Source organism: Ursus americanus, chromosome 34, assembly GCF_024610735.1.
Source record: "Ursus americanus isolate L20-20 chromosome 34, mUrsAme1.1.p, whole genome shotgun sequence".
Lineage (NCBI taxonomy): Eukaryota > Metazoa > Chordata > Mammalia > Carnivora > Ursidae > Ursus > Ursus americanus.
The window spans coordinates 25,180,718-25,206,886 of NC_142160.1; the positions used below are offsets into that span (position 1 = coordinate 25,180,718).

At 39.1% G+C, this 26,169-nt stretch overlaps 1 protein-coding gene across 9 annotated transcripts in view; it reads right to left on the minus strand.

The window, feature by feature from the left end:
• TUT7 (terminal uridylyl transferase 7) overlaps positions 1–26,169 on the minus strand; it is a 62,753-nt gene that overhangs the window by 30,883 nt on the left and 5,701 nt on the right. For all 9 annotated transcript variants that reach the window (XR_015722868.1, XR_015722867.1, XR_006776733.2 and 6 more), the window contains exons 3-14: positions 24,566–24,747; positions 24,140–24,256; positions 23,452–23,629; positions 21,782–21,870; positions 19,838–19,889; positions 19,031–19,100; positions 18,110–18,236; positions 16,504–16,623; positions 7,117–7,269; positions 4,087–4,267; positions 1,575–2,659; positions 629–779 (exon numbers count right to left, since the gene is read on the minus strand). Coding sequence is in view for 6 of the 9 variants with exons in the window: in XM_045780935.2 (XP_045636891.2) it covers positions 629–779; positions 1,575–2,659; positions 4,087–4,267; positions 7,117–7,269; positions 16,504–16,623; positions 18,110–18,236; positions 19,031–19,100; positions 19,838–19,889; positions 21,782–21,870; positions 23,452–23,629; positions 24,140–24,256; positions 24,566–24,747 (2,505 nt within the window). In the remaining 3 variants the exon portion in view is untranslated. The remainder of the gene's footprint in view (positions 1–628; positions 780–1,574; positions 2,660–4,086; positions 4,268–7,116; positions 7,270–16,503; positions 16,624–18,109; positions 18,237–19,030; positions 19,101–19,837; positions 19,890–21,781; positions 21,871–23,451; positions 23,630–24,139; positions 24,257–24,565; positions 24,748–26,169) is intronic.

A 26,169-nucleotide genomic window follows, 5' to 3' on the forward strand; every position in this document is an offset into this window, starting at 1 on the left:
CCTCTGGCACAGACTCCTCAGGAGGCAGCACTGTGATGCATCAAGTTCATCTAAACCCTGCCTGCCTCTCCTTTCAATGTTTTTCCTTAAACCTTAACCCTACGTATACCACTGCTTCCCCAAACTGGTATTCTTCAACGGGCTGTTAGGGGGCTATTCATTAGCGTCAATTAAGGTACTTTATGCTCAAATTTTGGAAATGCTGGGATACAGAGTTAAATAGGCTCTTTACCGTTAACATTTCTCAGAGGCCATTATTATGCTAACACGCCCTGCAAATCTCTCTGGCAGGGAGCAGCCGGCACACTCATTCCCTACTTGGGAGTACTTCTTGCCACGAAATTCTATTAATTACACTTAGGAAATCAGTTCAAGGAACATCAGTTGGGAATGTTAGTACTCCAACAGTTAGACTTAAAAGATACTCCCTCCCTCCCTGTCTTTCCTTCAACAATTGTTTACTGTGTGTCTCAACTAGAAGAGGCATCACATAGAGCTCTGTGGACACAGTGGAGAATGGAACAGACTCGGTCCCAGTGACGGAGCTAACAGGTCAGTGACTCAGAGGACTCTTGAGCAAATGTCAATGCAATATTTTGACAAATGAAAAGAAATGTTAATAACTTACTATAACATTGGATGCAAACTTGATCCAAGATATTTGAAAATTTGGGTGTCAGTGGTGGCAAAGGTTCCAGCTGAATTCTTTTGAAGTCTTCGGGACAGTCCTTCTTGAGATGACCTTCTCGCTTGCATAAGCTGCACACGACCGTAGGAGACTGCAGGAAGGTGGCAAAGCAAAACAAGACATAATATACAACTCTGTTTGCCAAATAAAGGGGTCCTGAATCATTTTTTAAGAAGTCCACAGTCTAGGGGCGCCTGGGTGGCTCAGTCGTTAAGCGTCTGCCTTTGGCCCAGGGCGTGATCCCAGGGTCCTGGGATTGAGCCCTGCATCGGGCTCCCTGCTCCGCTATGAGCCTGCTTCTTCCTCTCCCACTCCCCCTGTGTTCCCTCTCTCGCTGGCTGTCTCTCTCTGTCGAATAAATAAATAAAATCTTAAAAAAAAAAAAAAAAAAGTCCACAGTCTACTCTTATTTTCCAAAGAAATAAAAATAAACTGAGGGTTTCAGAGGGGAGGGGGGTGGGGGATTGGGATAGGCCAGTGACGGGTAGTAAGGAGGGCACGTATTGCATGGCGCACTGGCTGTTATACACAAACAATGAATCATGGAACACTACATCAAAAACTAATGATGTACTGTATGGTGACTAACATAATAAAAATTTAAAAAAAAATGTGTAGCCACTCCAAACTATTTGAGATGGGGTCATCTTATGGGATATTCGGGAGAAAAAGGTAGTAATTTCCACTACCAAGAGCATTCCATTTCTCCAATACAAATTCGCACGGGTCTGAGGAGGGTAGGAGATCGAGCGGTCGTACTGGAGTGTAAGACCAACGCTTCACTACCACCCAGACAGGGGAGAGCTCTGTTCTAGTACACAAAAATTAAAATCACATGCATTAAAACTGTTTAATATCTCTTAGTTCTGGGAGTGGCACTGATTACCTTGCCTTTGGTGAAGGTGAGTTTACTAAATTCATAGAAGAAATCAGACTGATCCACAGCTGAGCTTTCCTCGCATGCACTTTCTTCTTTAAGACAGATCTTACTAAATTCCATCAACAGAGCCCCATCCGCAGGTTTTCCACCTTCCTTCAAGTCTTTATACTTAGCAGACTCGCCTAATTCATCCTCCTCCTCAGACAGGGCATCCTCGTCCCCTGATCCCGTGTATGTATTTTCTAACTCATCTTCATTAGCCAAGTCGTCCTCATCTTCCCTTCGGGTAACGGACAGCCTGGGTTCTTCATCGTCATCCTCTTCCTCTTCCTCCTCCTCCTCTTCATCGGAATGAATGATTCCTGAGGTACCACCCTGTCTTGAAGGGGCAAAGTGGCTCAGAGCATCTTCGAGATCATCAGTACCTTCTACGCCTTCTTCGTCGGCATCAGCCTTGTCCTCTGAAGTAGTGAATCCATCACACTCTTTGGCTGCAGGATTTCGGAAGCCTTCTAAATCCAAAGTGCTCTCTGTCTCATTGTTTTGTGTGCTGCCACAGATGACAGGCTCTCCATGTCTGCTACTCCTTAAACCTTGATCATCGGCAGTTAAAGGATGCTTGCCCTCTCTCCCAGTTTCACTTCCTGCTTCTGGATGGTGTTCTTTAACATCCTCATGGTCATCACAACTGGCCCGTGCCTTGATACAGTCTGGGTTTTCCAGGTGGACACTGACATGCGCATTTCCCATTTCCTCCGCTGGGGGGCTTCCAAAGCTTTCAGCAGTCTCTTTGAGAGTCAGTGGCTGGACCGTGCAGGTGTCTGCAGTCAAACTGGCAGCACCTGGCCCTTGACCCAAAACTGAGCTTTGTTTATCATCTTTTGTTTGTGCACCCAGGTCATGCTTGGCTACTTCTTTAGAATGTTCGGAAAGACAGGTGACAGTACTCAGAGGCTTTGGAAGGCTGGATTTTGTAATTTTGTGTGGAAGAGCAAAATACTTATATGTTGTCCTTAAACAATGAAGTATATATTCAAACACGGGTTGATTATTTAGAGTCCTTGCCACATTTCTTTTAACAGAGTAGGGATCTGTAACGAAAGAAAAAGAAAGAAAAATCCACCACTTCATACATTTCTAGTTCACATTTTAAAATTAGCCTGCTGTAGATAAAAACAGACAACAAACAAACAATACTAAATTTAGCGTGACTCTTGTATGCTTTTTTAAAAATTGGGGCTGGGGAATAAGAAAGATGTAGTTTAAGAACAAAAAGAAATGTTTTCTTAAAACATCTGCTCTATGAAGAGAACCCATTCTGTTCTGAACCAATACCCCTTCCCTCTTTAGTTCCGTGACTGTGGAGATAAAAAAGGTATCATCAGTGTGGCTCTTGTGCCCTGGGGAAGGGAGGGCTTCCCACCAGGCTCTGCTGAGTGCTCTGCTTCCCCACTCAGCCAGGCCCTGCGGGGTGTAGAGCTTACCTCCACTCTTCTGCCCTGGGAAGCCCCATCACTGAACTGGCTGGACTGAATTCAGGGGCGAGAGGGAGGCACCAGGAGGAGACACCACTTCTCTCAATCTTTTCTCCTCCCCTAGAACTCCAGCAGGTTAGGCAATTGGCCAGAAGAGCTGAGCCAGAGAAACTGCAGGGGAGGGTTTAAAAATGTGAGATTCCCCATGACTGCACACAGAATTTATGCAAAATGCAAAAAAAAAAAAAAAAAAAAAAAACCAAAAAAAAAAAAAAAAACCCCAAAACCAAAAAACTCCTCTTATGCAATATAAAGCTTGAAAAAAATCAAGCAAAAATACAAGAATTCCATTTAGGAGGTTCTTTAAATTATTTGAAGGAGGAGAATTAAGATTTCTAGAGGGGTTTCAACCTCCTGACTTTGCTGAGAAGAGCTAGTCCATTTAATGTAGTCTACAGGGCACATCAGCGAGTCTTTCATACAATGGTTTTAGTTAAATGAGCCTTCACTACAAAAAGCGTTTTCATGAATCAGTTCCAAATGCTACTGTAGATATTCCAAAAATAACCAGCCCCTCTCTCTATGAAGCGGAATCCAATGAAGAATTATTTTTCATGAGAAAAAGTATTTTCTCACCTTCGTAAAACTAAATGAAAACAACAATCCAGGAAAGGACTGAACCTAAAAATCCAGCAACGAGAACAATAAAGAGGAAAGGGGGATTCACACATCATGGTGGGGGGGACAACTCTGTAAGCGTTTAAGTTGTTAAGCAATTTACAAAGAAAGCAAGGACCTGACCAGCCACTGTGTAGCTGTTTTTTAACTAAGACATTTTACTGCAGTGCTTAAAAAACCCAGGATGAACAAACAGTTTGGTTCCTTGGAACGACCACAGTAACACATGCAAGATTCTAACTATTTCACTTTTGGGGTCAGGCCTACGTTATGCATGGAGGCTGAAAGGAGAATGAAGTAAAAAGCACGCAGTCAGACTGGAACCTTAAAAAGAAAGGGAATTAAAGATAAACATTCTGAGATACCTTCAATGGCAATGCGCTTTTTGGGCCAATCCTTTGACTCCCGAGATACAGATTCTTTGACGCGAATACTGATCACTAAATCAGCCAAATTAAATTCTAAAGCATAGAATCGAAGCATTTCCACCCAAAGCTGCCCAACTGGTACTGATGGCAGGTGCTTGAAATCAAATATTAAAGATACCTATTAACAGCAAAGAGAAAACACACAGGTTAGTTCAGATGTCAGTACAATCTGAAAAACTGGAGCTCATTCAAGCAAATTACAAAAAACCTGAAAAACCTTAGCAAAGACAGGAATTTGACAATTCATCTAGGTAAATCACATCTAGGCTATATTTCAGAATATCTATATCTATATATATAGAATGGCATTCCTATCCTGCACTCCTGGGATGAGAGCATGTTAAAATCTAACCATCATCATAGGATCAAACAGGCAATTTTAGGTAACCAGGTGGCATTCCTTATTTTGAGGCCTTAATGACAGGAGGACAGAAATGTGCCCGGATTGCTACTCTCAGCACAGAGCTCTCCCTGGTGCTGCCGCTGGAGGGCACCTTTACACTTACACACACAAAAATGGGCAGCAGCTATAGGCAGAGAGCAAAAGGCAAAACACTCCTTCCATTTGCTCTGAGAAGCTATATAAGCTCACTGAATCTGCCAGGGACAACTGTTTTAAAGTCAACTCTTTTTTTTTTTTAAGTTTTATTTATTTAAGTAATCTCTATGCCCAATGTGGGGCTTGAACTCATGACCCTGAGATCAAGAGTCTCATGCCGTTCCAACTGAGCCAGCGAGGTGCCCCAAAGTCAAGTAACTCTTGATATCAGAAATTGATGCCAGTTTTACATTCACTGACTCTTGACAAGCTGGAACGTACTGTGATGGAATATACTGGAAGGCACACAGGACCTACAGTAGAAACAAGAGTCCAAATACTGACTCTGCCACTTCGCAGCTCTTAACTGCTCTTGGACTTAACCTCTTCACTCTCAGTTGGCATGATGGCATAGTGGCTAATAGAACTGGCTTTGCAATGGGACACTCTGGGGCTTGAAATCCAACTCTGCTACATACTAGCCACATATGATCCTGGCCAAGCTCTAGCTGTCTAAGGCTCAGTTTCCTCAACTGAACAATGGGGATTACAGTACCCACCTCAGAGGGTTGTTGGGAGGACTGAGTGAGAGAATGTCTGTAAAGAGCTTAGCACAGTGCCTGGCATACATGTTCAAAAAATGGTCGCTATCATTATCTGCAGAGTAGGGATGGTACCACCTATAACACAGGATAGTTATGAGGATTAAATGAGAAACAAGGGAAAGCATCCGGCAGATTTGGTTGCTCTCTGTATTCTTTCACTTAGATATTGTCTTTTAAATACAAGAAATCCATTTATCATTGAAACATAATGTCACAACTGTAAGATGCTCTTAAGAGGTAATCAAGTTCAACTCCCATAAGTTACAAGAGAAAACTGAAGCCCAAAGAGTTGACGTGATTTGTCAAAGGTCCCACTGCTTGTAAGTGGCAGAACGAGAACAAAGTGTCTCCATCCCGGTATAGTGCTCTCTCACGGCGCCACGCCATCAATCTCGACCCTGCCTAGGTCTTCATTTCTGAAGTGGTAGCATGACTAATCTCTCCAAATAGCACAAAAATGTAAACATCAAGTATTTACTTGGGCTTACAGCAACAGCTTTTCCTTTCTCAGGTATACAAATCTGTTTCCCATTGCACTTTATTATACTGAGCTTCAAAACAAGCGGTATAGTATTTTATTACCCACTAAATCCTGACCATAAATATTCTGTCAAGTACGACAAAATCATCGGGTAGATTTACAAAGCAGAACTGCCTGAAAACGGAAGTTGTCTAGGTCCCAAACACAGTAGCTGAGGACACAAAGAAAACCCCCAGAAATTGAAAGCCTCGTTAAATTTCACCTCTCCACCCATAAGCCTTCTTCAGCATCACTAAGGGCCCTGAAGCATCTCACTGAGAAGACTTGATAATAGCACAACATGGAACTTATGAGACTTTGGACATAACTATACTAGTGGTACTTAAGCTGTTTTTTGTTATTGTTTTTTATTCTTTTAAAGTAGGGGAAGCTTTCTTTCTCAAAAACAAAAAGCACAAAAAAAGGGCAACTAACACTTAACGAGTTGCTTACCACCTGCCTGGCACTGAGTTAAGCATTCTAGAAGTCAACGACCCTATGAGAGGGTACCAATGTTATCTCCATTTTTAGGCGAGGAAACTGGGGCCCAGGCAGATGACGTCACTTGCCCAAGGACACATGGCCAGGAAGAGGGAGAGCTGGGATATGAATTCACAGACTCTGGTTCCACAGCCTGTACTCTTCCCCACTCCTGGAACCCCAAGGAGAAAACCGAACAGAGTGGTGGTGTTTTGGGGGCAGCAGGGCTTGAGCCCTGCTCAAGGCACCACCTCCCTTCTCTCTCCAGCGCTCAAGGATTCGAGAAAACACAACTGGAGAATCTATGATTCACCACCATCTCCCCATTTTAGGCACAGACCCAAGGAGCGACAGGACTTGAGTACAGCGAGGACTAGAATCCTAGTCTCAGAAGTCCTTTGTGGGTACTGTTCCCACTTCATCCCAGAGAGTTATGGGGAAGGTCGTGGGGTCAGGGCCCATACATCAATTTGGGGCGGATTCCTATTCTTATTTCTAGTATAATTACATTGCTCAGAGTTTTGTTTGACATTTCAATGGCAATTCTTTCCTTGTGCATAAATTTCCCTGCCTACCCCTAATGGTACGGATGAAGGACACTGCAATACATTATACCGAATACTTATTTACTGTGGATTCAGTGATCTGAATTTTACCTTTTCTCATTACTTGTCTATTTGAAGGACTGCACAAAATATGGAATGAAACATCCATGAAAGAGTTAACAGTTGACAGATGAGAGGAGGACTGATTAACTCACAGACTCCACAATTAATGATGAAATCTAATATAAATGGCAAAATTAAAAATGAGAGAGAACAGACCTGTCCCCTTTTAACAGGCACTTCTTTTGGTGTGTCTTCTTTTGCTGCGTCTGAATCCCCGGCAGCGTTGTCGGTGTACTCCCACACCACGGCATCTTTCTGAACATCTTTAAGGTTGAAGTTCCCTAGTTTGTTCAATGAGAATCCTTCAATCTAGGAAAAATGAGACATATACTATTATTACGAGGTAGAAAGGATTTTACATCAACTAGAGTGTATCAATCCTGGAAGAAATGGAAACATAGCTCATTGAAGAGAGAAAAGGGATCAGTTTATGGACTGAGACATCTGTTAATTTAAAAATATTTTTTAAAGTAAAGAATAAGGTTTTAACTTGCAAAAGAAATGGTGATTTTGTGAAATAATTCTTTAGTAAACAGTCTAAGAGAAGGTAACATGGCCTCGGCCCAAAGCCATGGGTTCTGGACTCGAATTGCACAGGCCCTAACCTCGGCTCCCTCGTGGAGTTGCGAGACCTTCAGTCAGTCCTTCCTCCTGGTCTCAGGTGTCTGTAAAAACAGGCTACACTAGAACTGCCTCCATGAGGTAGTTGTGACAGGACATAATGGACACAAACCACTGACACAGCGTGTGGCACACAGTGAATGCTCGATGTAAGAAACTGTTTCTATTGATGTTGCCGAGATGTCAATTGCTGAAGAACACAGTCTGGGCTCCCAAGGTCTAAGAAACGTGGAACAAAGTTGAACAGGTTTCTTTATTGCGCAGTGGGCTTGATCACAGCCTTTAAACTGGCTAATGTGCATAATGAGTCATGGTGTGGGGTGTGAATGCGGTATTCCATTTCTCAAATGTATTTCCACATCAAATGGGACTACTTTTTTGTTTTAGTACACGGAGTAATCCTTCTAAAACATAAGCCATCATGTCATTTCCCCTGCTTACAATGGTTTCCTTCTTAGGATAAAATTCAGTCCTTTCCAGGGCTTAGAAAGAACTTAGGTAATCTGTCCCTTTGCCACTTTTCTGTCCCACCTTCTTGATACATCCTCCCAGTTGGGAGGGCTACTCCCTCTGCTTCAAGGGCTCCTCCCCTAACAACCCTGGAGCACACTCCCTGGCTGGCTGGTGCTTTTAGGGCTCTACCTAAGAAATCCTTGCCCACCTTCAGGCTGCAAAGATTTTTTTTTTTCCTGTTTTCTTCTGGGAATTTGGTTATTTTATTTATCTGAGAGAGCGAGTGAGCAAAAGAGAGCATGAGTTGAGGGAGAGGAAGAGGTTGTAAGAGTGGGAGACTCTCTACCGAGCAGGGATCCCGACAAGGGGCTCAATCCCAGGACCCTGGGATCATGACCTGAGCTGAAGGCAGATGCTTAACCGACTGAGCCACCCAGATGCCTAGGGGATTTAATAATTTTATTTTATTTTATTTTTTACAAGATTTTATTTATTTATTCGACAGAGAGACAGCTAGCGAGAGAGGGAACACAAGCAGGGGAAGTGGGAGAGGAAGAAGCAGGCTCATAGCGGAGGAGCCTGATGTGGGGCTTGATCCCATAACGCCGGGATCACGCCCTAGCCGAAGGCAGATGCTTAACCGCTGTGCCACCCAGGCGCCCCAATAATTTTAACTTCTACATTTAAGTCTTTGATCTACTTTGAGTTAATTTTGGGGTATGCTGGGAAGTAAGTATCTAGTTTTTCCAGGATCAACTGTTGAGAAGACTTTCCCCCAATGAAATGCTTAGGCACTTTTGTTGAAAACAATATTAATGCTTCCAATCCACAGATTTCATGTCTCTACATTTATGTATGTTTTTATTTAATTTTCACAGCAATGTTCTAGTTTTCAAGTTAGAAGTCTTACACATCTTTTGTTACATTTATTCTTAATTAGTGTATGTATTCAAGCGGCATTGTTAATGGAATTTTTCAAAGCCATTTTTAAATGTTGCTAATATATAAAAATACAATTTTTTTTTTGTATATTATCATTCTATTCTATGCTCATACTAAATTTACCACTTAGCTCTAGGAGTAGTTTTGTAGTTTTCTGAGGATTTTCCATGTAAACCATCATGTTACCCGCAATAGAGAAACTTCTACTTCTTTTCAGGTTTTTATGACTTTTTATTTTCTTTCCTTATTGTAATGACCAGCACTTTCTTCAATTGTTGGGTAGAAATAATGTATGTGGTGGGGGCAGAAGGGGGACACACACCCTTTTTTGTCCACAATGGTACAGGTAAAATGTCCGGATTCCAACATTAAGTAGGATATTATCTACGGGTGTTTTTCACAAATGCCCATGTTCAGGCTGAGAAAGTTCCCTTCTGTTCCTAATTTGTAGAGAGGTTTTGTTTTTGTTTTTTAATCATAAATGTAGAATTTTCTCAAGTGTTTTTTTTCCTGCATCTATTGATGATCACATGGCTTTTTTCCTTTATTATTTTTGTATATTTGAGTGGATCTGTTAATATTTTGCCAAGAGTTTCAGTATCCATGTTCATGAGAGATACTGGCATATAATAGTTTTCTTTTGTGTGTCTTTTGGTTTTGATATCAGGGTAATGCTGTTTTTTTTTCTCCTCTTCTATCTTCTGAAAGAACTTATGTAGTTGGCATATTTCTTCCTTAAATGTTTGAAAGAATTCACCCGTAAAGTCATTTGGGCCTGGAGTTTTCTTCATAGGAAGGTCTTTAATTACATATTCAATCTCTTCAGTGAATAAAGGGCTACTCAGGTTATTTTTTTCTTGAATGCTCTTTTTGTATTTAGTCTTATAAGGATAGGTCTCCTTGATCCAAGCTTTCTAATTTTTTTGGTATAAAGTTGTTTATAATACTCTCTTTTTATCCATTTATGTCTATAAGCTCTGGAGAGATCTTCATTCCTGATACTGTGTTCTCTTCTCATGAATCTATCAGGGGCTTATCAATATTACTGATCAGTTGGCCTTGTTAATTTTCTCTATTGCTAGTCTATTTTCTCTTTATTGATTTTGTCCTTATCTTTATTATTTCCTTTCTTCAAGAACTTACTTCGGGTTGGGCTCAGTCAGTTGAGCATCTGACTCTTGATTTCAGCTCAGGTCATGATCTCGGGGTTGTAAGATTGAGTCCTGCCTCAGGCTCCTACTCAGCCTGAGTTGCCTGTCCTTCTCCCTTCCCCTCTGCTTATGCTTGCACTCTCTCTCCAAAATAAATAAATAAAATCTTTAAAAAATAAGAACTTACTTTGAGTTTACGTGGTTCATTTCTGGCTTCTTGTGGTGAAGATTTAGGTCACTGACATTAGACCCTTCTTCTTTTAAATTTAAGCATTCAAACCTATAAATTTCCCTGTGAACACTATTTTAGCTGCATCTCACAAATTTGGATGTGCTGTGTTTTTATTAAAATTTAGCCCAAAATATTTCTAATTTCCTGTGTGATTTCTTCTTTGACCCATAGATTATTTGTAAGTACACTGTTTAGTTTTCAAATATATATGATTTTCTCATATGTATTACCCATTACTGATTTCTAATTTAATTCCATTGTTGTCAAAGAATATATGATTTCAATCTCTTAAAACGCATTGAAACTTCTTTTTAAACAAGCACATATGGTCTATCTTGGTGAAAGTACAACATGCACTTGAAAACAAAAGTGCATTCTGCAGTTGTTGTGTGTAATGTTCCACAAATACCAGCTAGATCCAGGCTATTGTCAATAGCGTCTATCAAATTCCTTAAATCTTCACTCATGATTTGTTTAGCTAATACAGATGTCAACTGCCAAGGGCGTGTTAAAAACTCTTATTCTGATGGTGGGATAGATTTTGTCAATTTTCGGTTCATGTTTTTGGTGCTCTCTTAATAGACACAAACATTTAAGATTGTTTTGTCTTTCTGATGAATTGACCCTATCATAATGAAATGACCCTTTTTGTCTTCAGGTAACATTTCCTCTTTTAAAATTGATCTCATCTGGTATTGTAGAACTTTAGTTTGACTTTAATTCCCCCCCAGCTTTATTAATATAATTGATAAAAACTGGTATATTGTATATATTTAAGGTATATAATCTGATGATCTGATATACACACACATTGTGAAATGATTAATCACTGGTTTCTGATGAGTAGTTGGTCACCATTCCAATCATTGTTCATTTATGTAAGGTGTTTCTCTGGCTGCTTTTAAGTTTTGCTCTTTATTTTTGGTTTTGACTATCATGTGTTCTCCATGCTTCTCGTGGAATTTATTCTGTTTGAGGTTTCTTCACCTTACCATCTATAAATTTGCCTTTTTATCAAATCTGGGAAGTTTCTGGCTCCTTTATTTTCCTGTCCCATCCTCTTATTCCTCTCCTTCTAGGACTCAAATTACCCATAGGTTACTTTTTTTTTTTTTTAATTGTCCCTAAGTCCCTGAGGTTATTTTTTTCAAACATTTTTTTCTTCTTCAGATTAATTTCTATTCATGTTTTCACCTTCACTGACTCCTATGTCACCTCCATTCTGCTATGTCATCCAGTAAACTTTTTATTTAAAAATAATATATTTTTCACTTCTAAAATTTTTACTTGCTTCTCTACATTTTTATTTCTCTAGCTGATACTTCCTATCCCTTCATTTATTGCAAGTATGTTTCATTTATCTCATGGAGCATACTATAACTGTTTTAAAGTCTTTGAGAGTTCCTACATCTGGGTCATCTTGGGTTTGGCAACTGGATCTCTTTTCCCTTTTCCCTTGAGAGTGGGTCCCATTTTCCTTGCTCTTCATATACTGAGTAATTTTTTATTGCATTCTGGATATTGTGATACCATACTGTACTGCGAAAGTTCTGCATTCTTTATGTTACCCCAAAACATGATGATACTTTTGTGGGTAATTAACTTGGCTACACGAACTGCAGACTGTCTGTCTCTGGTGGATGGCAATTCTGATCTCAGTTCATTTTTTTAAGCCTTAGCCTCAAGCCTGTTTTTAGTCTGCTTCACATGTGTGTTTTGAAGGTGTGTCATTAATTTTGGAAAATTCTGTCATTATTCCAAATTATTTCTTCTGTTCCTTTCTTTTTCTTCCTCTGATACTCCCATAATACATACAACTCTTAGTAACTGTCCTGCAGTTCTTAGATATTCTGTTCCATTTTCTTTTTTCATTCTTTTTTTTTTCCTCCTTGCTTTTTAGTTTGGGAAGTTTCTATTGCAGAAAGCACGATTCTTTTCCCCATCTGTGTCCAGTCTACTGATGAATCCATCAAAGGCATTCTTCATTTCTGTTACAGACTTTATTTCTAGTATTTCCTTTTGATTTTCTTAGAGCTTCCGTCTCTCAACTTGTACTACCCATCTGTCCTTCTGTGTTGTCCATTTTTTCTGTTCGAGCCCGTAGCATATTAATCTTAGTTGCTTTCATTTCTTGGTCTGATAATTACAATACTTGCTGAGTCTCTTTAAACTACGTTCTTTTGCCTTTTAGTATGACTTGTAATTTTCTTGTTGAAAGCAGGATATAGGGGTGCCTGGGTGGCTCAGTCGGTTAAGTGTCTACCTTCGGCTCAGGTCATGATCTCAGGGTCCCGGGATTGAGCCCCGCATCAGGCTCCCTGCTCAGTGGTGAGCCCACTTCTCCCTCTTTCTCTGCCTATAGCTCTGCCTGCTTGCGTGCACACGCTCTCTGGTCAATAAATAAATAAAATCTTTAAAAAAAAGCAAGCTGGATATACATCAACTTGGTAAAAGGAACTGACGTAGAAAGGCCTTTAGCGTGAGGTTTTATTTTGCTAGGAGTTAGGCTATGTTTACTGATTGTTGTAGCTGTAGATGTCAAGAGGCTAAAGCTTTCTCTGGTGTCCTTGTTTTTGTCTTCCCAGTTGTTTTTGGGTTTCCCAAGAGATTTCTTCTGAAATGAGGTCTTTCCATTGTAATCCCATTTTATGCAGGAGCCCTAACAACGTGGTAAAGTCTAGGGGAAGGGAAGCATTGTATAGTTCTATGATCAGGTCTCAGTCTTCTAGTGAGCCTGTGGCCCTGGACTGTGACCTTGACAAAGCGCTTTCAATCCTCCCCACCTAAGGTAAGACAGGAAGTCTCAGGAAAGGGGATGGAGTTGGGTATTTTTTCTCTTCCCCAGGTTGGTTAGGCTCTGGTAAAAGAGTTTCCCTTGAAGGCAGGCTTTTGTTTAGGAGAATAGTACACTCTGGGCATACTTCAAAATGGCGACTTTTTCTCACCCTGCCAAAAGCATGAGGGGATTTTTCTTGGATCTTCACCCTGAGAACCTGGTGGGGGTTCCTGGGGTAGAACCTGTGAAATCATTGGAAGGTTCCCTAGGACTGGAGCCCCTGCTATTTTTCATTCGCAGGCTTGTTCAGACTGAGCCTCCAGAACCACAGTCTAAGCCCTCCTACCCTGGTACTGGCTCTGTTCCTGGGCTTCTGCTCTAACAAGTTATAATTTGCTGTATTTGCCTGTCTCTCTCATTCTGGGGGCAGTGGCTTTCTCTGTGACCTCAATTCTCTGCAGGATGTAAGAAGAGTTGTTGATTTTCAGTTTGTTCAGTGTTTTTCCTTTTTGTGAAGACAGAGTGATGATTTCCAAGCTGCTTACAGGACAGACTGGACTGGTTCAGGAGTTAGTCAGAGACATGCTGAGTTTACACACAGAATTAAGGGTTCCAATTCTCAGTATCTGTCCCTTCCGGGTTTCCCCCCTTTATCCGGTGGCCCTAGTTCCTCTGGCCAGAAAGAGGGCTGGTTTTGCTATGAGAAGTGTGTGCCTTTAGGGTAAAGCCACAGAAGAACAGAAACTCGCTATGTGTTGGCCACTTGCTCCAAATTCTGACTTCTCTCCAAAGTCTGCTTGTGCTTGTGCAGTCTCCAGAGCCTTCACGTTGTTTTTTTTTTTGTGTGTTTAGTTGAGAATTTATAGCTGTTATAAGGATCACCTGGTCAGGAGGTTGTGCCTCCATATCATAAGTAGAACTTGACTTTCCACTGAGGGGAGGGGGAAAGAACTACATTTGTTCTCCTGCCGTGGTTCAGGAGCTTTACATTCATGATCTCATTTCAGAATTGTTCAGATGAGGACTCCAGGGCTCAGAGAAAATAAATAACTTGCTGAAGGTCATAAGGATATGCGTAAGTGACAAAATCTGCAGGAATCGTAGGGCTAGCAAACTTTAGACTACTCTTCTTTGCACTACACTACCTGGCATCCTTCGTGGGTAAATAACCGCTAAAAGCTAAATCTATATAATCCAAGATAAGGCAGATTCCAAAGAATAACTACTAGGAGACTAGTAAAATATTGTTGTAGGGGATAAAAGATGCTGAGAAGACAGGGTTACACCTATTCATCAGTCACAACTCGCCATGACTAACTTTTAGTCAAATCAAAGTCTAGTAACAATACACAGGAGTAAAAGGTCGGAGAGGACAGCATCTGACATGGAAGAGGTCAGCACAGGTTGGGAGGGAATGGCCCAAAAATCTCTGAAGAGAGAGATGAGGGTACAGAGGCATGATATCCTCAACTTCTTGACTGGGAATTTCATCTTATTCATCTGTGTATTCCCTTCAGGGCCAAGTAAATGACAAACATACACAGTGCTTTAAAGATTTTGAAGGAATTAACAGTTTAGAAACTTTTATAAACATAATTTTGAAATCCTCAATGCATTTTCTACAGAAATAACAATGTAAAATTTCTGGCACCAATAACGTACTGTTTAATTTCTTTTCCTGCACTTGCTTTATATTTCTATGACTCTAGCAGAAGCTTCTAGCATTGATCATTTTGGTTCAGGCAGTAGAGTGTGCCTTATTTGATCACAGAATTCAATCCATTTTTGGCCACCACATACCTGCTTCTGTCCTTAAATCTTAAATGAACAAGTGGTATAATCAAAAGCAAATTCAATGTCACTTTAGAGAATGTCAAGTACCACTGTCTAGAATACACTGGCCACGGAATAGGGCATTCATACTACTGTACTCTTAAGTGAATCCTGAGGAGAATCACATCACCAGAATAGAAACATCCTTTTTCCTGCATCCTCACATCAGTGACAGATGACTACTCAGAGGTGACCAGGTCACCAGAAAAGGTAGATCTCACTAAGATAATAGTGAGTATGGGAACACATACAATGTATTCTAAAGGCCCTCTCAGAAAGAGGAATCTAAGTGGTTTGGTTCCATCCTAAACTCCTGTCTCTACTGGATTAAAGTGAAAGGAAAACCTCAAAGACCTTCACAGGTCCCTTTTGGGTCTGATGGAAAGGGTTATTTATCAGCCAAGGGTTGACTCCATTCTCTCTTCTCTCCACCAGGAGAGCTATCTAGCAGACACCTACTGGGGCCCTGCATTCTTTCATTTTAGTACCACAAGTACAAAGAGAGTGCCCTTCGGGCCACTGGGACGCACAGCGGACTGTGATCCTTCTGCCAGGACAGAGTTTACAAAGGGCTCATTCTGCTTTTGTCTTTGTTCCTAGGACCCAGCAGATAAAGGTCCTTGCTCAATACTCACAATATATTAAGTACAAAGAAAAAAATTTTCCCTATAATCATATATTTTTTATATGTACCCATAGTTAAGCTACTGCTGTAGAATAAATTCTCCTTAAATGATGAGAATCCTGTGTACGGTAAGAAAGGTGGTTACGATACCACATGTGCCAAAATAAGCTTTTTACGAAGTGAGACTTTTTATACGGTAAGTATACACATAAGATTTTTATCAAGATAAACACCTAGGATTTAAAAGTGAGGTTTCTAAAACGATGAGAAGGGTATTTATTTTGACTTTGGGACGGAGAGTTCTTCAATCCTACTAAATGAATAAATCAACTTTAATTTATGCAGAAAAAGAGTGGTCACATTACTGAATTCTAACTCATCTTAAACACCAAAGTATTATTCAAGAGGTGATGACAATGTTCTGCATCTTGCAGTGTAACTAGCAATCTCGACACTTCTATTTTCTTTTGTTTCACAGGGAATGGGGAATGCAGAGAGCTAAAAGACTAGAAACAGAAAGGAAGTTACAGCAACCAAAGGCTTCGTATATTCTGTCTGGAGGTGACTTGTAAATTTAAATATCTAGTTATAGCCAAAGGAAGTACGTACCAAATGATAAATTTAATTCAGGTTCACACTGTCTTGTTAAAACTCTCAGGATCCTCTGTTTCACAAATTAAGTGCTTTTTCAGTTTAGAAAAGCAGTCCTATCCCCAGCAGAGTACACACCAGCATCTTGCAGTCAAATACACTAATATTTCAGCAGGGAGAGGAATGAATATTCATACTAGTAGGATAAATAAATTCATGTCCATTCTGGTTAAGTTTCTAGATCCTGAAATTATGCGTAAGCAATTGTGGCCCTGTAATAAAATCAGTATCAGATATATAAGCAAAAAAAGTTTTATACCCATGATCCTAGATAAACAGGCAGAAGAGGTTCCTTCCTCTGTTGAAGAAAGAAAATGGCCATCAGGGCAAACACATAAGGCGGCAAACCTCCTTCTTCAGGGCGATCTATACTGCAAAGCTACAAATGAGACAAAAAAAGGATAAGCATTCTTTTGTACCAACCTATCATTTGGTCTAAACCTAAAACACCACAGTGACAAAAAGTAAAACTTCCTTAAACTTGGAGCAACCACATATTGTGATGTTGAGTGGCAACCTCAATGTCAAATTTTTAATCTAATATTTGTTATTTCTTTTTTTGACATCCACGGCAAATCCACTCAACTTGGTTAAAATGCTTGTTAGTGAAATCAAAATGATGGCTCAATCCCAAGTGCAAGCCAACTGGCTCTGCTTAGTTTATTGGTCCCCTCATCTGAACCTACTGCCTTGAAAATTCATGCTTTGCTCAGAAAGGTGGTTGGGGAGAGAATGTAGTCAAACTCATTAGCACCAACAGGAATAACAATTTAAAAAGCATAGCCCACTTAGTGATGAAGCAGGAAGCAGCTTTCAAAGGATAGCATATTGTAATTATCAATTCACCTGGTTAAGACCAGTGCAATCCTCTGCTTATCCTGGACCGCAGCAATAGGAACTATATATTGTTACTGCCACCTTTTTTTTTTTTAAGATTTTATTTATTTATTTGTCAGAGAGAGAGAGCGCACAGGCAGGGGGAACAGCAGGCAGAGAGCTAGGACTCCCGATGCAGGGCTTGATCCCAGAACCCTGGGATCATGCCCTGAGCTGAAGGCAGCCACTTAACCGACTGAGCCACCCAGGTGCCCCTGTTACTGCCATATCGTAACCAGTAAAGCACTAGCTGTCCTCTATAAAGTACCTACACCGAATCTCAATTTTATAATCGCGATGGGACCTTAGGTTTTAAGGAAATACTAAATGCTCTAATAGATATCGAGATATCATATTTAAAACATAGAGGGGCGCCTGGGTGGCACAGCGGTTAAGCGTCTGCCTTCGGCTCAGGGCATGATCCTGGCGTTCTGGGATCGAGCCCCACGTCAGGCTCCTCTACTAGGAGCCTGCTTCTTCCTCTCCCACTCCCCCTGCTTGTGTTCCCTCTCTCACTGGCTCTCTCTGTCAAATAAATAAATAAAATCTTTAAAAAAATAAATAAATAAATAAATAAAAATAAAACATAGAAATGCAAGCACCAGCAGAGAGTGGCTTCCATTTTTTTGGAGTCTCTGGGTATATGATTGGAAATGGTATCTCTCAAACATTCCTGCCTAGGAAGCACACTGGGAAACTAGTTAGAATGCAAATTCTTGGGCTATATCCTACATTTGACCCACAAATCTGATTTTTAATAAGCACTATAAGTCATTTTGATCTTTTCAGCAATACTGTTATAGTGAAATAGAAACACTAAATTTTCCTTTCTGTAGACATTAAAATTTCTGTTCCAATACTCAGATGCCTACTCTCTTCATGTCTATAAATAATGCATCCAAACATTTAAGATTAACCATGCAAAAATCAAAGCATACTGTTTATGCATACATAGGACGTGCTCACGCATTTAAAGAACTCAAACTTACCTTTGCCCAGTACCTAAAGGCAATCACCAAAGGAACCAGCTTGTTTTCAAGTTTTCCAAGGGCAGTTAAATGGTTTGTTGTCAAACAAGCATTTTCATTTCCTGCACTCACTTTACAAAGAAGACCGCTGGGGGGGTAAGGGTGGGGATGGGAAAGAAAAAGAGAAAGATAAAAAGCATTACTCAGCTATCATTTACACTGACAATAACTAATTTGCACTAATAATAAATATGTTCAAAATGAAATAAAAAACAAAATCTCTATGGGTCATTGTAGGTCATTGCATTAAGAAAAAGATAGGGCAGCTATTCTCTGAGCGAACTTTATTTTTCAGAACTAAAACTCTGTATTTTCATACATTAAAACTATTTCTGGGGGGAAATGAAAATTAGGAAAATACTGTAAAATGGTTCAAATGGGAGTAGGAATTCATCTTTGTAAAAGTAAAAGAGTGTTTTCCCAAGAGTTGGAGGAATCTGCCTAATGAAGAATCATTACAGCCTACAAACCACCCATGTACTGTGGTGATGGTAATGCTTCCAGATGGAGGAAGAGACACATGGGGGAAGTCACACTAATTGTTATTCAGCACTGCTAAAAACGCTGCTAAAAAGGATGGCAAAGTAAGGTGGCTTCAGCAAGTAACCCTTCGATAAAGTTGTTTTTGACTAAAATAAAGTGGGTCAAAATGCTTCCTTCCTCTGCTGTTTCCTTTCAAATAATTTTATTCTTTTAAAAATAAAACACCTTCTCCTCTTGCATCAAATGCCAAAAGTATAGAGAGAATGCTAACAGTGAGCCTGTGAAATTAACCACATAAGGAGCTTGTTATTCTAGAAATTGGACATGAAGATGTAATAAAGTACATGAGCTCCTGGCAAATTTCTATTTAATATAGAAACAGCTTAAAGAAACGGAGACCTTTGCTTTTCTCTGCATACCACCACTGGCACCCTAGCGTGGAAGTCTGCATCAACATCAATAAATGAGTCTGAGGAAAGAAGAAAAAATATTAAGTAGGTTAATTAAATCTCTGTTTAAAAGCCCAACTAGATGAAGTACAAGATGTGACTTAATCTGTTCGGCCTTTGAAAGAGGATTATGAAATAAAGCTCCGAGATGACTTGAAAAGGGAAACAGTATTATGTACAACAATCAAGTAATCACTTTAATTTAAAACCCTTATTTTGCAACTCACGTTTGATTAGAAATGACTACAGTAGGGAATCAGAATATTTAAGTGTTATGGGGATAAGGTAATTAGAATTGTGGATAGGATATATTCAAGAACAAAACTGCTGCAAAAGCTACTAAAATATCTGGGCTCAAAATACATTTTGACTGAAGTAGGAAGAAATGTTGAATGTTTCATTCAAACCAAACAAGAAGGATGGGAAAGACTAATTCATGGGGTGAGACGGTTTAATGAGGCCTATGGAAAGCGTAAAAAGTCATCAAGTCCTAAGCTGGACACTACTTTGGACAACTGATAACCCTAACCAGAAGCAAACATCTGGTGATTTATTAATCAGGGTTGGGTCATACCTATTTATCGTCTGTAAGGTATTAATTTAAACCACAGAATGGTTTTCTGCTTGGATATTACCCATAGAAATAATTAAAAGACACATGACTTCCTATTTTCAACATCTGACAAATAAGATATATCCAAACTATAGACAAAAGAAAGAAAATGAAGAGCAAAACGTGGAAAGAATTTGGCCTTACCGCTGTTCTTTAAACATTCTTGAACAAGTAAGAGAACATCCGGCTGAGACATCTAGGAAACAAATCAATGAATACATCACTAATCCATAAGTACTGTTGTTTCACTGAGATAATACACTGTTATCTGAAGTTATCCAAGCTCCTTTCCAAATTAGAAAGCACACTGCTACCCCAGCAAATAAATCAATCTTTATGCCATGTGCACACATCAGTCAGAGACAGAGATGAACACCAAATGAGGGCAAGTGACCTGTTACAGTTAACTCCTGGTTAACGAATTCCTGAGGTAATCAACCTCTCCACAAATCTCCAAGACGCGAAACCGTTCATGTCACCTCTCCCTCTATAAGACTACTTCAATAGATTGCTTGCTGGTCTCCACTTTCCAGTCCTTGCTCCCCGTAGGAACCACAACCATTTAACATCGTAAATCAGACCTAGTCGTGCCCCTCCTTAAAACTCTCAATAGCTTCCTACTGCCCTTAGGTCACAGTGAAACTCTTTACCAAGGCCCACAGATCCTACATGTTGGGTCCTCTGTCCTAAACTTAAGGCTGATTCTTTCTCTTGGTCCCTCCACCATGGCTATACAATCATCCGTCAGCTCCTTGACTAGGCCAAGCTCCGTAGGGATTTAGGGTGTTTACAAACACTGCTCCCTCTGCCTGAAACACTCATCTTTTCACTTCCTCATTCCTTTTCATTGTTTAGAGCCTAGAGTCAATGTCATCGGGGCCTTCCTGACCGCTGCAGCTACACATCCCCTGCTCTTTTCTGTCACAGAACCTTGTTTCCCTGCATAGCTCTCACTATAATTAATCATATATATATGTAATTACTTATCTCCTCCACTAGGTATGACTTCCACGAGGGAGGAATCCTACCTGTTTTGTTCTCTGGGATCTAGGATAGTGCCTGGCACACAACACGGATTCAGTGAGTATTTGCTCAATGAATGACCACAGCAAAATAACTGCTATGCTGGTAAATTACTAATTAAAATTGAAGGTTAAAAGATGAGTAAAATCTATTGGTCAGCTGACCACGCCGCTGTAGCAGTCAGGGATGGCTGTACGACAGAACATCTTGGGGTGATGCCCAGGAATCTTCTTTATTATTTTTAACTAGCAACCCAGGTAAATGGGCATAAACCATCTGCACACTGGCCTGGGGACCCGCCAGCGGATGAACAGATGATCAACTAGAGTGCCTTCCAGATTCAAAACTGACTCATTTACATCTTTTTCAATCACATTTAAACCAGAAATCCAGGCTAGGCGTGGTTCTTCAAAAGCATAATTATTTTAACAAAGTAGGTGTACAAAAGTGGAAACTGAGGAGTGAATAGAGCTTTCAGGTCACAAATGTTTCCATGTCCACACTGTTTAAAATCTGAAATCCGGGGCGTCTGGGTGGCTCAGCCATTAAGCGTCTGCCTTCGGCTCAGGTCATGATCCCAGGGTCCTGGGCAAGAGTCCCCCAGTGGGCTCCCTGCTTGGCAGGAAGCCTGCTTCTCCCTCTCACACTCCCCCTGCTTGTGTTCCCTCTCTCGCTGTCTCTCTCTGTCAAATAAATAAAATCTTTAAAAAAAAAAAATCTGAAATCCCTCTCTGACGTTGGAAAGTTGACTTTACCAAGATAATTTAATCTTCTCAAGTTAACAGAATCTAAAAAGCCCCATTAAAGTCACATAGTTAGAAAACCAGCATTTGAAGTAAATATAAAAGATCTGTAGAGTAAAAACTACAAAAATCTGTACAGTATTAAAAGAAATGCTCTAAAATTGAAGGTCGGCAGAAGAGCACGGAACTGGAAATTTTAGTGGAAAAAGCTGCCACTTATGTTATCTTCAAGTATCTAAATATACTCTTATATAGCTCGCATTTGAAAAAAAGAATTTCCATACCACTCTGTGAAAATTCCAACATTTTATTTTGTACTTACAATGGCTGGAAATTGAATGTCGATATTTACATCTGAATTTTTGAAACCCAATCTGCTACAGGATGACCCATATAATCTCAGAGAACAATCTGAAAAAAAAATTAAGTCATAAATAAAGTGAAATTTCTTGAACGTCATAACAAAACACTGCTATTTCAGAAACGGAACCATCAATTGAAACTACACATGAAAGTAAGACAGTATTCAAGTCTGGTATAAATAAACAAAAAGGAATAGTTAACTCTTTGCTCTTGTCTTCATTTCATTTTATTCAACAGGGAAGCCTATATTGTCTAGTTTAGCTTAATAGCTACTCTTTCATGACAACTGTAGAACATGTTTAAAAAAATTTTTAATTATATTTTGTGCAGAAAATACTATTTGCAAGGATTTTTACAAAGTGAAAGTAAAAATGGATGCCTAACTTTGTCTTATAGTCATAAACCTGCTAGAATACTAAAGAGTTAATGCAAACATTTCACCTTGTAGAAAACACACGCAGGTGTAATTTACTGTAAAGATCATGTTTCAATGAAATAATCATAAAAATGACCTTCAACATAAAGTTACTTTTCAGTATGACTATGAATAAAAAAGCCCTTAACAGGATATACTCTCTTTAGGAAAACTTTTGAAAAATAATTACAATATCAACTTAAAATGCTAGGCAACAAGCAATTCACTCTTCAGAGGAAGACATGTGCACATGCATGCATGCATGTGTGTGTGTGTGCTGCCTATATTTATTTATGGCATTTCCCCCCCCCAATGTTTTACTACTACTATGCCAAAAAATTATCTCCTTCCCATCAGGGGATTTTGTGGGGTTTTTCAGGTTTATTAAGTCAAGTGATTTCTTTGAATTTTAACCGTTTTCCATGACAAAGTACATTAAATTTTATAATGGAAATCTACAGCAAAAATCATTGACATTACAAATGCCTTTCTAGGTACTTGTCTATAACACAAAGAATGAGATACAGATATAATGAAACGAACAGATTCTTGCCCTTTATTTTTATGAAAGTATACACAAGTATGAATGATATGCTATATGAATGCTCTTTCAGTAGGACAAACAGTTCTATGGGCCATATGGTGATAAAACTTTGAATGGTGATTCCAATCCTAACTGTGGGTTAGAATCACTTGTGGAGCTTTCTAAAAAACAGTTTTCTGTGGCTCCATAGACATAACCTGGAAAATTAATCAACAGTACACAAAATCTATTACAAAACAGGTTCAGAGCTCATTTTAGATGTTGCAATTCTTTTTAAAAGTGGTTAAACAGAACCTTTTTCAGACACACAAAACCTGAGAATGACTTGAATATACTTTTTATTTTAACTCAAAATGTTGCGTCAATTTGAATAGGTAGGAAGGTAAACGGGTAGATACACAAGAGTCCCACAGTGCCCTCAAAATCTAGAGCATTTAACTTAAAGTACACGTGTACAATGAAATTCATAACGAAGACAGGTTTAATGACAGCGCACGTAACAGTCTCTCTTACCTTGGGGGAAAGCCAAAAAGAACAAAAACACACAAAAAATTAAGAGCTTCAGGACATGGTAACTCAATTTCTATTAGATGAAAATTACTACGGGTTGGAAAAATGCATGAGGCACTTTTAGGTAGCTAAATATTAGAAAAACAAATCTAGAAAATACCTGGTAACTTGTGTTGGAACACATTTTCCATGATACGTTTAATTTCTAGTCTCTGTTCCAAGTTCTCATTGTGTAAGCCAAACTCCTGTACCACTTTGTCAATGGCAATACCAATTGCATTTATCTGGGAGGGTGTAGGCGGGGGTAACGTAGTGAGCAACTCTTCCTCTTGCTTCTCCTTTTAAGATCAATATTGAGATTAAAAATGACTCACACAGTTTTTTTACCTTCTACCATTCACTGAGACAACACCCTGTAGAATATTCTGGAATATTTTTCTTAGCTCTCCCTCTCACCTTAGCTGTGTTAGTCTTCAGCTCATCAAACACATATACTTCTTTATGCACATAAAGTGATAATAGAAGGCAGGCAAAAATAAGGAAAAAGTGCAGGGAAATAACATTAAAAGCAGCAATGACAAATTATTTGCTTTATTATTACTGGCATAAGGGCATATACCGAGGTCCCATCAATGACTTCACTCATCCTGATACTGTTCTTAATGAAATTCACAAGACTGCCCAGCAAAACATATCTGACCAATGTGAAGTATTTTGGCTAAAATAAATTCGGTAATATAAGTAGTGAAGTTATTAATATCATAGCCTTAAAGAGAGGAAAGTCGCAAAGATGACAAGTAAAAACAACTGACAATTAAACATATCTGTTTGGGTCACATTAAACTTACCTTAACATTTTTCTTGTGCCTCTTCTCTTTGATATGCTTATGGGCAAATGCAATGGATTCAATTAAAACATCACAAAGTTTGCAGGTGTACTTAGCTGTAGGGTAGTTTCTTGGTCGCTATAATTTGAAGAGATTTAGAGAGACATATATACGTATCTTCCAAAACGTAGGCAAACAAAAGTTAGCCAGAAATGACTTCCCCATCACTTTAAAAACTGTTAATATATTATTGTCATTCTTTACCACTATCCTATAGTCATTTTTTGGAAGTGATTTTATTAAATCAAATCGAGTACCACTTTGAACTCACAGTGCTTAAATGCTAATAACTGTAGTAGGATACCCAACTTATCAAAGCACATGTTCCAATTACTAGCATGGTTTAAACCAAGACAAGGATTTTAAGTAACAAATAAAAGACGTTACCCTTTTAAGCCTGTCAATGAAGTCTCTTTTTAATCGCTCCTCTGCCTGCTGTAAGCCCAGGAGCTCTTTCGTTGAAAGCACAGACTCGTCAATCACGGGGCCTTCCAAGTCTCCGTCCTGCTCATTTTCCTCATTTCTAGTCCTACGTGGCTTCCGAGGTCTGGACCTCTGCTTCTTGTTTTCTTAAGTTAGGGGGAAAATATTATTGGCAATATTGAGTAATACCACTCTGACAAAAAAGCAGACCATACATATTTATTCATACATATTTATTAACTAAAGAATGTGATTATTTGAATGACATCTGAACACAGCAAAAGGAAAGCTCTTCCATGGATAAAATGTGTGAATACTCATTGACCACCTCATCTGGATACAGCAACCCAAAGGAATCCTCTTTTGGGAATACTGGAAAAGAATTTGCTTCAACCCTACGATGTGATTTTATCATTTCTTCCAAGCATACTCTGAACATACTTAGCAGCAGTAAAAATTATTCTCTGAAGGCAAGTGTACCTGTAATTCTAATACACCTAATATGTTATAATATACAATATAAATATATGGAATATATTCTAGTATACCTGTTATTCTAACGAAAACTATCCACATTTGTTCTCATTTTTTGTAAGTGAACAATCTCAACAGAGCAAAAACGGACGATATGATCTCCAAAGAACTCAGAAATCAACTACATTCTTACGTGGAATGAAAATCCATCATTTACTTGTAAATTTAGCTTTCATGTAACTGGGCCCTCTCCCTATACGGATATAAGAAGTCCAGGCCAAAATTTTATTTACTGGGGACAACCAGTTCCTATCTTATCTTTACTTTCATTTTAGCTTCTTTGGACAGCCTGCACGCTAAGCACATTTCAAAGAAAAAAGGCCATTGGTTAAAATAAAAGTTTTCTACAAGTATAGACTAACTCATTTAAACTCTACTGTTAGTTCTACAATCTTTATAACTAATAAGTGAATCTGTTCCCTTTTCTAAATGTACAACTTTTCTACCTGTGAAACTGAAGAGGACTGTGGGATTGATCTATAAAAATTTTTTTAAATAGCTTTGATAACATCTATCAAGCTCTGAAAATAAATCTATCCATATTACACATGATTAAAATAGAACTCATTTCCCCAATTAAAATTGTGATAAATGGTTTGAATAATGTTTAAATGGCTAAAATATAAACCTACCAAAAAGCCTGCATGAGGCAACTCCTATTCCTATATCAAGTTTTCAGTGGAACTCATTTCTTGTACAGCAGTTACAACGAAATCAGTTGGCTGAAAAAGCTTCTGAGTCAGAAAAGGAAGGTACAGGATCTCTAATTTGCAAAAAGCTGTTGCCAACAGCTCTAAAGGAAAAGTAGCAGCACTGTGCTCAAAGTACTGTAAGATGAATATATAACGAAATGCTATAAATTGCTTCTATAATATAATAAACGGCAATTGAAAGAAATTAAAGTATTGGGACAAATAGTTGTTGTTTTTATAAAAAGCCATCAGACTGGACCAAACAAATAAAATACTAAAAGGTTAAGTAGTCATTTGCAGAGAAAAACCAGTCTACTGTTAATACTTGCTTTTTAACACTCC